The sequence below is a fragment of the Atractosteus spatula genome, chromosome 3 (genome assembly GCF_055471065.1).
Source record: "Atractosteus spatula isolate fAtrSpa1 chromosome 3, fAtrSpa1.hap1, whole genome shotgun sequence".
In the NCBI taxonomy this organism is placed as follows: domain Eukaryota; kingdom Metazoa; phylum Chordata; class Actinopteri; order Semionotiformes; family Lepisosteidae; genus Atractosteus; species Atractosteus spatula.
In genome coordinates, this window is record NC_142708.1 from 56,454,576 (window position 1) to 56,466,973 (window position 12,398).

General features: G+C 38.2%; 1 protein-coding gene across 1 annotated transcript in view; it reads right to left on the reverse strand.

Annotated features, from left to right (window-relative positions):
- Nucleotides 1-12,398, reverse strand: part of ctif (cap binding complex dependent translation initiation factor) — a 130,102-nt gene that overhangs the window by 17,069 nt on the left and 100,635 nt on the right. The window contains exon 12 of the mRNA XM_088911033.1: nucleotides 1,515-1,670. Within this exon, the coding sequence (XP_088767159.1) occupies nucleotides 1,515-1,670 (156 nt within the window). The remainder of the gene's footprint in view (nucleotides 1-1,514; nucleotides 1,671-12,398) is intronic.

The following is a 12,398-nucleotide window of genomic DNA, read 5'->3' on the forward strand; positions in this document are numbered from 1 at the left end:
AAAGAGCTAATTTCAGCCTTTTCTTCTTAATACTTGTTATGGTCTCTCTATATGAACATATACATTTTTAAGGAAGTTAAATCTTTTTTATAATTCAGGACCCATAGTCATACAGAGTATATTCTATACAGGTCTTTAAACATAACAGAACATGATCCCCCACAGATACTAGATCGCTTTTCCACTAATCCAAGACAATAAGGGTGAAAGGAAAAAAAATCTCCTCGTTTCTATTGTGGTTCCAGTAAAAGTCTCTAGCAGGAGTATGGGGTGAGCCAATGACTTGATACAGGCTATACAACTTAGCCCATGGCTGAATGCCCAGTGGAGGCCCAAAACTGATTGAATTGCTATTGGGTGACTTAGTTTAGGGATCCCTGTGTGTAATGCAAAACTGACCCCATGAACTTATTGGTGGAAGCTGCACTGACTCTGGCCCCGGCTTCTTCTGCCTGGCTTCTGGAACAACAGTGTGTAGCAGGGTTGACTCCAGTTGGATAGTACAATATTTGAAAAGTGGCATATGAAAAGTGAAACATAGCAATTGTAACCAAAAAAAGCCCCTATTTCAGGAAGATGAAAAAGAGCATTCCCTTGGCTTACTGCTATTTATATGACTGGTGGTCAAAATTATGGTGTCACCCTAAAAAGCAGACATAAACAGCTTTTTGCATCACTGGAATTACCCTTCCTGAGAAAATGAAATCCACCTAATACTCCTTATTTTGCAGTATAATGCTCAAATTTTAGTAAAGTGCCAGCAATCATAAAAAATAGAGGGTCAATTATGCTAATGTATTTCATTATTATCTTGAGATATGTGTCAGATTTGAGATATGTTTAACTTGAACAGCTCCTGCCTTTTTACTGCAGTTAGACTGTATACAGTATGTGTACAACCTCTTTTTTTACAAAAGCACAACAGTGCTGCTCACCTACCATAAGGGCCTTGTGTAGTGAAAAACTGAGTAATACCCTTATTTGTCAGCTGATCTTGCTTGGGCCTGGAACAGATGTGGTGGTAAGGTGTGTGAGGGAGAGATCCTCACTCCTGCTAACTTGTGAGACACAATGGCAGTTGGCTTTGACCATGACTTCAGTTATTGACTTCATTGATTTGAAGTTATGGTGGCATGGTGGCACACTCTGGGGCCCTGGGTTCAATTCTGGAAGTGCTATGTGTGTGGACCTTGAATGTTCTTTCCATATTTGCACGTGCTTCCTCCAGGTGTTCTGCATTCCTCCCACAGTCCAAAAACATACTGGTAGGTTAACGAGCTTTCAAGAAAAGTGTCCCTGGTGTGAGTGCCCATTTGTGTCTGTATGTGCCCTGCAATGGACTGGCGTCCCATTGCTTGCTGTGGTCAAGTACTGGATAAAATGGTTAGACAACCAATGGATGAAACAGATTTGAAGGCTCTAGTCATGGTGGATTTTAAACTGCAGGGTTTTTCAGGATCAGGGGATAGTAACACTGGTCAGCGGAGACAGGTGTGTAAACTGGCTACACTCACCTCCCTGAGACACGTATAGATGGGGCAGACCAGTACCCTGAAGGGCTCCCCTGCGCTGCTCCGCATGGTCCCGAAGACCTCGCACAGGAAGGTGATGAAGCCCAGCCAGCGTTCCACGTCTGACTGCTGCAGCTCGTCCCGGCGGCTGAAGTCCTTCTGGAGACGGACAGACAAGACAGTACAGTCAGCCGTGCAGCAAGATCATAGAGCAACAGGCCGGAGGAGTTGGCAGAACCTCTGCACCTCTCCCACCCTGGCCTTTTGGATCATCCTTGCTTTAGTATTTCTGTCACCGCTCAAGCCTTTCTTATTGCATTTCAATACACTGCCACCACAGACGGGAGCTTTGAGATGAAAGAATCTAAGAAGCTGACTGTGACCAGGTTTCCCAAGCAGTGGTGCACAGTTTGTTTTGCGCTGTCAGGATACTACAGGTTAGACATCTAGGTTAATGTTAGGTTAGTGCAACAGCTCCTATGACGTCAACAGGACTGCAGTGCAGTTGTTGCTCCTCCGATCAGTGTTAACTCTCCTCACAGGCACTGTGGAGACTGGAGTGTGTGAAAAGGTCAATGGCTCTGAAATACGAGCCATTATGTCTGAGAAGCACATCTGTCTGTTCTTGTTATACCATAGTAGATACAGGAAAGTAAACTCTTCAAATTAAAAATTCAAATTATTTTATAACTCACTGGAGATTAAAAAAATAATACAGGAACAAAGAAGTGATGCTGATCTAAGTTTCTGCTGAGGTGTGAATAGGTAACTGTTTGCTCTTTCTTAGTGCTCATTACATCTGTTCTGAGTTAAAAACCATAAACCTGACTTCCTATCATCATGGCCAGGCTTTGGACCGGTCAGTCTGGCCTGAAGTAAAGCACTGTCCTAAATGCCTTTTGCATACTCTCAAAACACGTTTGTGGAGAATGGTCAACCACATCTACTGAAGTGTGAATATAGCCTCCTTTTAACTATGAGGTGAAATAAAACAGGGGTATTAAGTGTTGTTTTATTTTAATGAAATAGGGGTATTTAGTGTTGTTTGTTTTATCAAATGTGCTCATAAAAAAATAGAGAAGCAAAGCTATTTAAAGAGGCACCAGACCTGAGGATCAATCAGAAAAGGCTTTTCAAAACTCAGTTTAAAAAAAAAAGGCAATCTTTTTGTTCTTGCAGGTGACCAGGAAAAGAAAAAACAACTGTTATTACTAAAAAAACAGACAGAGAAAACAGAAAAAAAAACAATTAAAACGGGTTGCTTTTGCCATATGACCCCTCCACACTCACTACTCCATGGAGATGTATTTTGAACACTGCTGTTATGACAGAATACTATATTTTTCAGCACATGCATTTTGATTTTAAATCTTAAAAGTTTCAATATATTGCAAAGGAACAAGTAATAGGTTTATTCCATGCTGAAAAGACAAGAAAGAAAACACAACATTTCGGCCGTGGAGCCTTCTTCAGGTGTGAGCAGTACTTGCCCTAACACCTGAAGAAGGCTCCATGGCCGAAACGTGTTTTTTCTTCTCTTTTCAGCATGGAATAAACCTGTTACTTGTTCTTTTGTAGCCTACGCAAGCTGACGCAGCTACCCACCTGAACTGTTTCAATATATTGTTCATTTTGAGAAATTCATGGAAATTAAGAGTTGGTGGTGTGATGAACTATTATCTGAAGACAGGCTCAGCTCTAACAAGTGACAGACAGAAAATGGGTTTTGGCCACAGGATGTCTAGTTTAGTTTAGGGCTACATACTGTGTATGGAGTGGTGGTTTCTTCTGCTAGCTAGTCTGCACGCAATGTGAAGAAATGCATGCAATGAGCAAGACTGATCTCAATTAGATCAGTACTTTCAATCACCAAACAGACTGAGATTTGAGATATGTTTTTTTTTGTTTCCGTTACTTAACCCCAATTTATGTCTGACCTAGTGTCCACAGCTGCATTGTGCAAATATTGGGAGTTTTGAGGTTCCAAATTTAATCTGAGTCGAGCAAATTTGAATTTTTTTTAACCTTAAAGAATGTTTCAAAGAAACAGCTAGAACATATACTGCCTATTACCACGAAACTGAAAGTTCTTTGGTTGTCTGAGGCTGACTATACTGTAAATTTCTTAAATAATGTAACAAGATAAACTTTTATTTTCACTTTGTTTTACTGAATATAACCAGAAAAGACAAATCATTGTTATAAATAACATTTGCATGTATAATAAATTCGGCAGCAGATCCCTGTGATATCTGTGAAGTTACTCCCAACATTTCAGGATGAGGCCTCAATGTTTCAGTCGCCATTAGAATATCTCAGGCCTAATCTCCAGTTATCAAGCAGAAATCATTCAATCACAAGTAAGAAAGCTCAAGCCTATTGTAGTCATCCCAAAAGCTTGCTGACATTAACTGAGCAGGTGCACTGGGCAGAAAGCCTCTGGAGTAACACGGCAGGTAAGGAACGTATTTGTTCTGTCTGTTTTGCTTCGGATGATGTTCCAGTAGTACGATTAGGCTCTTCAGTGAAAAGTCATATGCAAAAACATATAACTTTAGTGCTATAACAGGGTTAATGAAGTACCCAAGGGTCTACTTTATAAACAATACCAGCAACAACAAAAATGTAGTATACAGCTCCTTTTGTCACTTCACAAAAAAGCTGAACCAAGTACAACCTTTTCCAAGTATGGCACTTCTGCCTCAGGACACAGGACTACAATAAAAGTGAAAAAATGGGGGTTTAGACGTGGGATAGCATTTAACTGGGACACATTGTAATGAAAGTACTTGCCTCTGTTTTAAGATGATGAGTGTTAAGAGGGAACAAAAGCAAAGAAAAGGGACAGATTATTCACTTTGAAAAGAATCTAAGGAAATGCACCCCCAAAACGTACAAACGTGGTTAATATTTTATCCACTGGTTAAAACAAAATATTAAATTACTTCTTCACTGTGTGGTCTGCATAAAGGACATGGATGCAGAGACAAATCTCTACTTCCACCCACTTCAGGCGCTTAAGCTCATGCGCTGAAGGAACTGGACCAGTGGAAAACCTAGTACTGCACTGCTGTGACAGACCGCCCCTGTGGAGTGTGGAATTCAGTGGGTGTTTTTCTGTGCTTAGCTACACTCTCTCTCACCACATCCTGAGAACACAGGCTCACAGCAATGGGGAGAAATCCCGCTGACAGCCCTGTGAAGCTTTCGTGTTAAGAAAAAAAAAGTACTGAAAAGAGAGACAAAAAAGAATGGAGAAACAAAAACGTCCTGCGTAGCCAGCCACATGTGCTACATTGTCAGTCTGGAACAACTTTAGTCAAAGAGGAAGGTTCAAAAGCTATTGTTTCATCTCCTTGAACAGATCTGAACAGCAGCCCCACTGGGCACTGGAGCACGCAAGGACTGACTCAAAGCCTACCTGTGCTGGACGCTCAAAGAGCAGCAAAATCCCAGACAACACGTACAGGAGTAATGAAACTTGGTGGCAACTGTCTTGTGAGCTTCCTTTCAAGGCAATCTGAAGTGACGCTTTTCATTTACTGCTGGCAATATCCTGCATTCTGAAATTGTACAGCATCTGTATTCTTAACATTAGTTTTATCAGCTTGTTCCTCCTACACATCCTGTGTTACAGATCAGCACAAGTATCTGAAAACCTGTCTACCTGCCAACTTTTTAATATTTTTTTTATAAATCAGTTATTAATGAGAGAACTTAAAATATAGCTAAAAGGCCAATGAAGCATCTGCTGAAATGGATGTTTTTTTCTCAATTAAAAGATTAAAAGAAGTATGTTTTGAATTATTATGTTAGGGATTATACAAGTTACATTACCTAACAAAACAGACAAATATACTCTTAATCATGTAGGTAATTTGTTTCAGGTCCACTATTAGAAAAATAACACAAAACAGTGGTGAAAATGCATTTCTAAAGCTTGTGATGCTTATGTCTTGCCAAGCTGGCAAGAATGTTTCAGTTTCATTCTTCTTTGCTTGCTATACCACTACCACTCACTATACCTCTCTTGATAATTAGGAAAGATATCATGACTTGTGGCGTAGCTAAAGAATGGATTTCTGTGGGCATTTAATTACTGTACAGGCCAAAGAATATAGTACTATCTGAACAGAAAAGGTTGAACTGAGGTGGTGTAGGTTAATTATTAACACTCACAATTTTGCTAGCTAACTTGTTTCCTTGTTTTTCACCAAAAAGGAGTAATTAAACTATTCTGGATCTTTAGAAACTGGTGATTTAAATTGAATTCCATTTCATACCACACCCCCACAGTGATACAGGCGATTCAAGACCTGCTAGAGCACATGCTGTGAGCCTTTTCTAACTCCACAGAATCAAAATGCAAACAAGAGTGTTTTTCGGGCTCTGGTGGAGGAGCTTGCACAAAACAACAACTTGGCTGTAACTTTGCAGTAGATTCATGTTCTTGAGCAAGTGACACAGCCAAGAGTTGAACTGGAGATTCCCAATCTGTAGGACTGTGCCATTCAGGAGCATTATACCTCTAGGCTTCTCTAGAATATCAACCTCTGTAGATATGGGAACAGCTTACTTTCTCAAACTTTGTTATTATTAGTTTACCTAACAGAGATAGAAAACAAAACAAGTTGCTGCAGCCCTTGAGGAACTTGAGGTGATGAATAGTTATAGGAAATGAGGAATCATGTGGCAAATTTCCAAGTAATACAATTAAGTTTCAAAATGTATTTTTCTTTTGAAAGTAGGTTAACAACAATTTTGTATCTTGCAAAGGAACAAGTAAAGATTTCATATCTTGTTGTTAAACTGTACACTTAATGCAGTTTGTTTAAAATTACCTTGCAGATATCACAGAAGCTTTTTGTTGTGATTTCCAAAAACTCCAGTTGAATAAAGCAACTTGCATCCCTTTAATAAAGCATTCAGCTCCTCTTCAATCTTTAGACCAATTAATCTTCCTGTGCCTTTTCAGTATAGGTTTCACAAAGTTTCTTGTCTCCTTTTTCTTAATTCCTTTGTCTTGTGAAGTCATTAACAACTGATTAAAAAATAAGCAGGAAAAACAGACTCCAAATACATAAAGCACTTCATGTTTAATGAACTGCATGCAACTAGGAGAATAAAGACAGAAGTTTCACATTTATTGGATGAAGTAGGAAAAACAAAACTTTTAACAAATAAAACACTGTACCACATCCCCATGAAACAAATCCAAAGTCTCTAGTTTGGTATGGAGCTGTACTGCCCTACTGCATTGTTGTAAAATGAAATCAAATCCCTTCCAGTTCCCAAGAGACAAAATTCAAACCCTCTGCCCACAGACGCTTCCCTAATTCTGATAAACAAGTGTCATGAAGGATAAATTAGAACTGAGCTATTTGCCCTACAGTTTGAAAGAAAGAGGCCAGAGACGGAAAATAAAAAACCCTTATAGCGAATAGAAATTAAGATACATCTGTATGAAGGCCAAAATCAATCAAGTAACACTGAGGAAAGACAGAAGACTGGCTATCAAACACTATAAAAAGCATCTTTAAACCATAGACCAGTATTAATGTTTTAATTTTCCATTATTTACTACTTTGTGCAATACAGAAGACAAAGTTTCTCCACTACAATTAACTGTGTGCACTGGTAGAAAAACACATCTGGGTTTATCAATATTAGTAACTGCTCCATAATGTGTTAACTTGCAGTACTAAAGAACTATAGAAACAAATAAAACTAAAGCACGGATGCTTGAAACATATGTGAAAATTAAGAAAAGCAATTGAATAATACATACAGTACTCCAAAACAAGAAAACCCTTCACAATAAACCAGACTCGACAGTTTTCTTTAATACTTTGTAACAAGTCCTCCCCCTTCAACACTATGCAGCAATAGTAATGTTGCTGGTGGTCACAGCAATGGGGGAAAAAAAACAACAACTTTTCTTTAAATCAAAAGAAATTTGAAAACATTTTATCTTTACAGTCTAGGGTTGAGGCTGCTTTGTGGCTGAACAAAATTGCTTTTTATTGTGTCAAGAAAATTGTGATTAGAAAATGTGTATCATAAAGCAAAAGGAGCTTTTTAGAAGTTACAGCTGAAGTGAAAGGGAAGAGCTTCTTTGTAATACTGTTATAAGCAAGAGTCACAGGCGGACTCCAATGGATTAAAAAAGAAATGGAAAAAAGAAATGAAAGCAAGCTTGTTGCCTCCATTAACAGAACAATGGAAGTCCATTCACATTACAAAAAGGCTGTCAAAACTTGGATCTCCATACAATATAACTCTCCAAATACTGAGCCTGTTTTAAAATTTCTTTAAAACACCACAACCTGAAGATTTAAGAAATTGTTAATCTGGTTCAATTAAGACAGGAGTACGGTGTTTTAAGATGTTAAGGCCAGAGCTGGGATGACCACAGGGTCTTTCACAACTAGGACTGAGTCCCTGGTCATTCCGGAACATCAGAGCAATCACAATGTGCCAACATGGCATAAAGCTGGCAGAGAAGAACACTTCGGCAGAGTTTCCACGACTCATGAAACTGAAATGACGTTCATATTACTTAAGTAAAATGTCCCCTAAATATTGGAAGCCTTCTGCTAGGTAATCTATGTTAGTGAAGATACATTTACAAACTAAACTGCATGTTACTTATTCCCTACCTGAAGTCCAGCCAACATTTCAAGCTATTTTTATATGTAATAAAATTATCAGAGTAGTTCTCCTCTATTGGTGTCATATTAAAGACAGGTAGGATGCTTCTATAGCTTTTTGCTGAACTGTGTACTCCATCATTTCCAACTCTAAACCTAAACTGCTTTAATGGACTTTATTTCCACAGTTTTAATCAGTATTCCATTGTAACCTTCTTGTTTGTAGGGATTATATCTTTAATGCTTCGGAAAATTTGAGTTAATTTTGCTGTAGAGTAGAGCACTTGAAAATGGGCCTATAAATGGACAAATGACAGAATCCCAGAATTTAAGGCTTATTTTAAAATGTTTTCAAGGCAGAGTTCACTCTGTGCACACAAAGAGGGAAGAGCCAGCTGGCTCCGCAATGAGGATAATAATTGCACCCATCAGAATGCAACACTTCCTGTGAGCTCCACATTCTGTACGCCAAGATACAACAGTGTAGAGGAATGATGGAAATAAGAACAGTGAATTACAAATGACTGCGCTTGCATCAGCAGAGAAAAAAGAATGTGACTGCACTTGCTCCCACTGCCATACGGTCACCATAGCAGCTCCCAGCAATATACCTTGGACATACTTCAGTGAAGTGGTCTGTGTGGTAAATATAGAAAAAAACATTTTACACAAAGTATTTAAAGACAATGTATTTTGATAGAAAATGTAGGTAAATGTACCTATTTGGACTACTGAATTATGTCACTGACAGTGATAAACATGAGAGTAACTGAATGATGCATGATTACTAAATCATCTCAGCAGTGAACAAGTTGAATGGACATAGGGGAAAAGGTGATTTAACCTGTTGAATGTTAAACTTGGTGAAAATCAAAACAACACAGAAAGGAATCAATATGCCTCACATATCAAATGAACAAAGGACTGTATCACCCCTAATCTGGACAGATTTATTTTAATAGACCCAAAACTAAGGTTAACTTTCCTCTCAAAATAGATTTCCACAAAGATCTTATTCACACTATTTCCTTGCCTTTAAAGAAGGATTTACTTGGTGGTATTTCCAGTTTTTTTCTGTAGACTAATAATCTCACATAAAGGTATTATCGTTCCCATCGGTAGCAATTTCTCCAAATGACCACAGCAAAGACAATTAACCGCAGCATCAACATTAACCCAGCCTATAGCTGAAAAATACTTCTCGCAGTGAAAACACAATGAAATATCTAAATGTAAATGTTTAGTCTCGCAGCAATATTACCTTGATCCCAATATGAACCCTATTGTGGTAGAGATTTTGATTTCAATATTTCCAGATTAGGTCTAGCTATTGTCTAAAATAATTTATCACTTGAAAACACAAAATCAAAACAACATAAATGTTTCATAATAATACCATGCTTATCCTAATAAAAAATCGTAATTTGGGCAGATGTCTATTGGAATAAGACCACCGTTAGAGCTAGTGTGATCTTTCCTCTCAAATTAGATCTTTAAAAAGATTGGATTCACATCATTTCAAAATCTTTAAAGAAGCTTTTAATACTTATTTAGTGCTATTTTAATTTTTTTATTGTTGACCAATATTGAACATAGTATTACTCCCATTAGTAGCAATTCCTCCAAATGACCTCAAAAGTATCAATTTGAACTTTAACCCATCTACAGCAGAAATGACAACTTATCTGCACACTGCTACTTAACACTTTATCTCTGCTTCAGCTGGTCAAGTGCTGGGAAATCACTGCTGCCCTTCCTGCTGTTTCATCCTGACATGACAAACTACAGATGAAAAATACTTAATTATCACTTGGAAAACATGACCACAACTCCAAACAAAATCAATGTTTCATAGTAAGATTACTCTGATCCTAACTGCAGCAGGAAAACATGCTTGTGTAACAACAGCCTTCTTGCAAGATGAGAAGGTGATAGTTTTACAGTGAATGCCCCTATCGCCACACCTAAGCCCCACTGAAGATGTGTGGGATGAGCTAGGATAACGTGCAACATCTAGGGCTCAGGTATGAGTGACCAACCACACGCTTGTCCAGTCTCTACAAGAGGAATGGGACAGAATGCCAGAAGACTGCATCTGCAACTATTGCAATTTTAAAAGTGATAAGCTTCATTAGATGCTCAGTATAGTTCCAAGAGGAATGAAAGCAACCAATTAAATTAAGTCAACTAATTAAATTAATACAGGACTTGCAGAGGGAAAAACACTTCCTTGGAAGAACAGACAGTAACGGCAGATGGAGAACATGACACAAACTCCAGAGAGCATTTTACTCCGTTTCTAGTTCATCTAGGGTCACATGAGCTGAAAGCCGACAAATCAACATGAGCCCCTAGCGGATTCAGAGACAACTAGAGAGACAACTGAATCAACACATCAGGTCCTTACATCTAAAAAAGAATTCTGCACACAGCCAGCTAAGGAATCTGAGAATTTTCTAATATTTAAAAAAAATATAGTAAGTTTTGCTGCAAAGAAGCATGACGACTGTTTAGGGATTATTTTACTTACTTGGATATCATGGCATAACTAGGAATAGAGAAGATAAATAGATTTGGCAGACTAAAGAGAAGCAGAGATAAAGTGTTAAGTTTCTGATGTGCAACTGATGTGGATGGGAAACGTTCAACCCAATAGGGTGACGTATCAATGTCACATTATTAATAATTCACATTTACGTGCTTTAAGCAGTTTCATGTTTTTGTTGCAATTATGTCTATTATTTTTGCAGGGCCTCTGGTCTTTTCTGTGGGCATCACTGCTGTGACTATCACTGCATATGCTCACTGGCTGTGCAGTCGTATCTGCTCACGTCCTTGAGAAAAAAAGAAACACAAATCGCACAATTGTGAAATAATTAGTCATTAAGAGATGTATAAAAAGGAAAACAAGCTTGTGAAAAAGAAAAAAAAAGTTGATCTATATTCAAGTTGCTTTCGCGTAGTAAAATGCATACTCTATTATCTGCACAAATGTGAGCAAACATTTAGTCTTGCTTGTTTACCAGCCGCTGCTTAATTCAACACAGAGAGCAGTGTAAGAACAGAGAAACTGAGATAAAAGAGCACCAGCTCTGCTGCTTACGTGCTTTCTGACACCACAGTACTGGCCGCGACAGATTCAAGTGCGAGTCTGCGAGGGGGTGCGAATGCAGAGCCTGGTGCCAGACAGGGAGGAAGTGCAGAGCACCACTGGGGAAAACTGACAACGTGACACAACAGTGAGAAACAAGCGCCGCACTCACTTCCTAATAGACACCGGCAGCACTTTGCAGGGAGCTGTGAAACTTCAGCGGTGTAGACAGACGGGCTAACCGCAGACAGGAGGTCACAGATGGGGTGAGCAAGAGAGTAAAAAAAAAAGTCTAAACATAACTGCTGTGTTTGCTTGTTTGATTTCTCATTTCTATGGCGATAAGCGTTGGAGTGTGAAAGACAAACCACAAGACACTTCTAGCCGACTCATCTTCAGAGGTTCAACTTTTTTACAGAATTAGCCATTGTGCCTATAATTAAGGGATTTTTAAAATAATACAAAAATGACTTTTTAATGGTTTATTTTACACCACTTAAGATCCAACAAATTATTATAGCATGCCTGTTTTTTCCCCCAATCAGAAATACTGCACAAAAACACTAGTGGATCAGAATGTACTTGGAGGCCATAATTCACAGAAATCATATGAGCCGTTTATCCAGGCTTCCAACTCTCTGATGGTCATTGATCTTACCTGGCACAAGTTACCTTGCAGCATAATGTCTATGGCTTGTCTGCCAAAGTTAAACAGCTTGTGAAAGTACTGCCATATCTGTTGAAATTTACACATACATGTGAAAAAATAGACTTTCAAATAAAACAAATTGGTCTTTCATGGTTCATGGCTTCATATCCAGTAAATTTGAAAATAAATTACCAAAATTCTTTATGAAGTAAATATCACCACAATATTGTCTAATCCTTCCTGGAATTAGCTAGTTTTATTGTTCCAAAGTACTTTTCTCTGTCAAATCTATACTAGATGTTTTCCATTAAATGCTCTGATATTTGAAAAACCTTTAAATAAACCAATAATGAGTTTAAGTTAATAATGACCAGTCCTTTAAACAAAAAATACTCATTTAAACCAATTAATAAAGAGCAAATATCATCAACTGATAAGGAGACATAAATAAAGCCTAACAGCTGAAACCAGAATAGCTACTGTCTGTTTCAGATTAC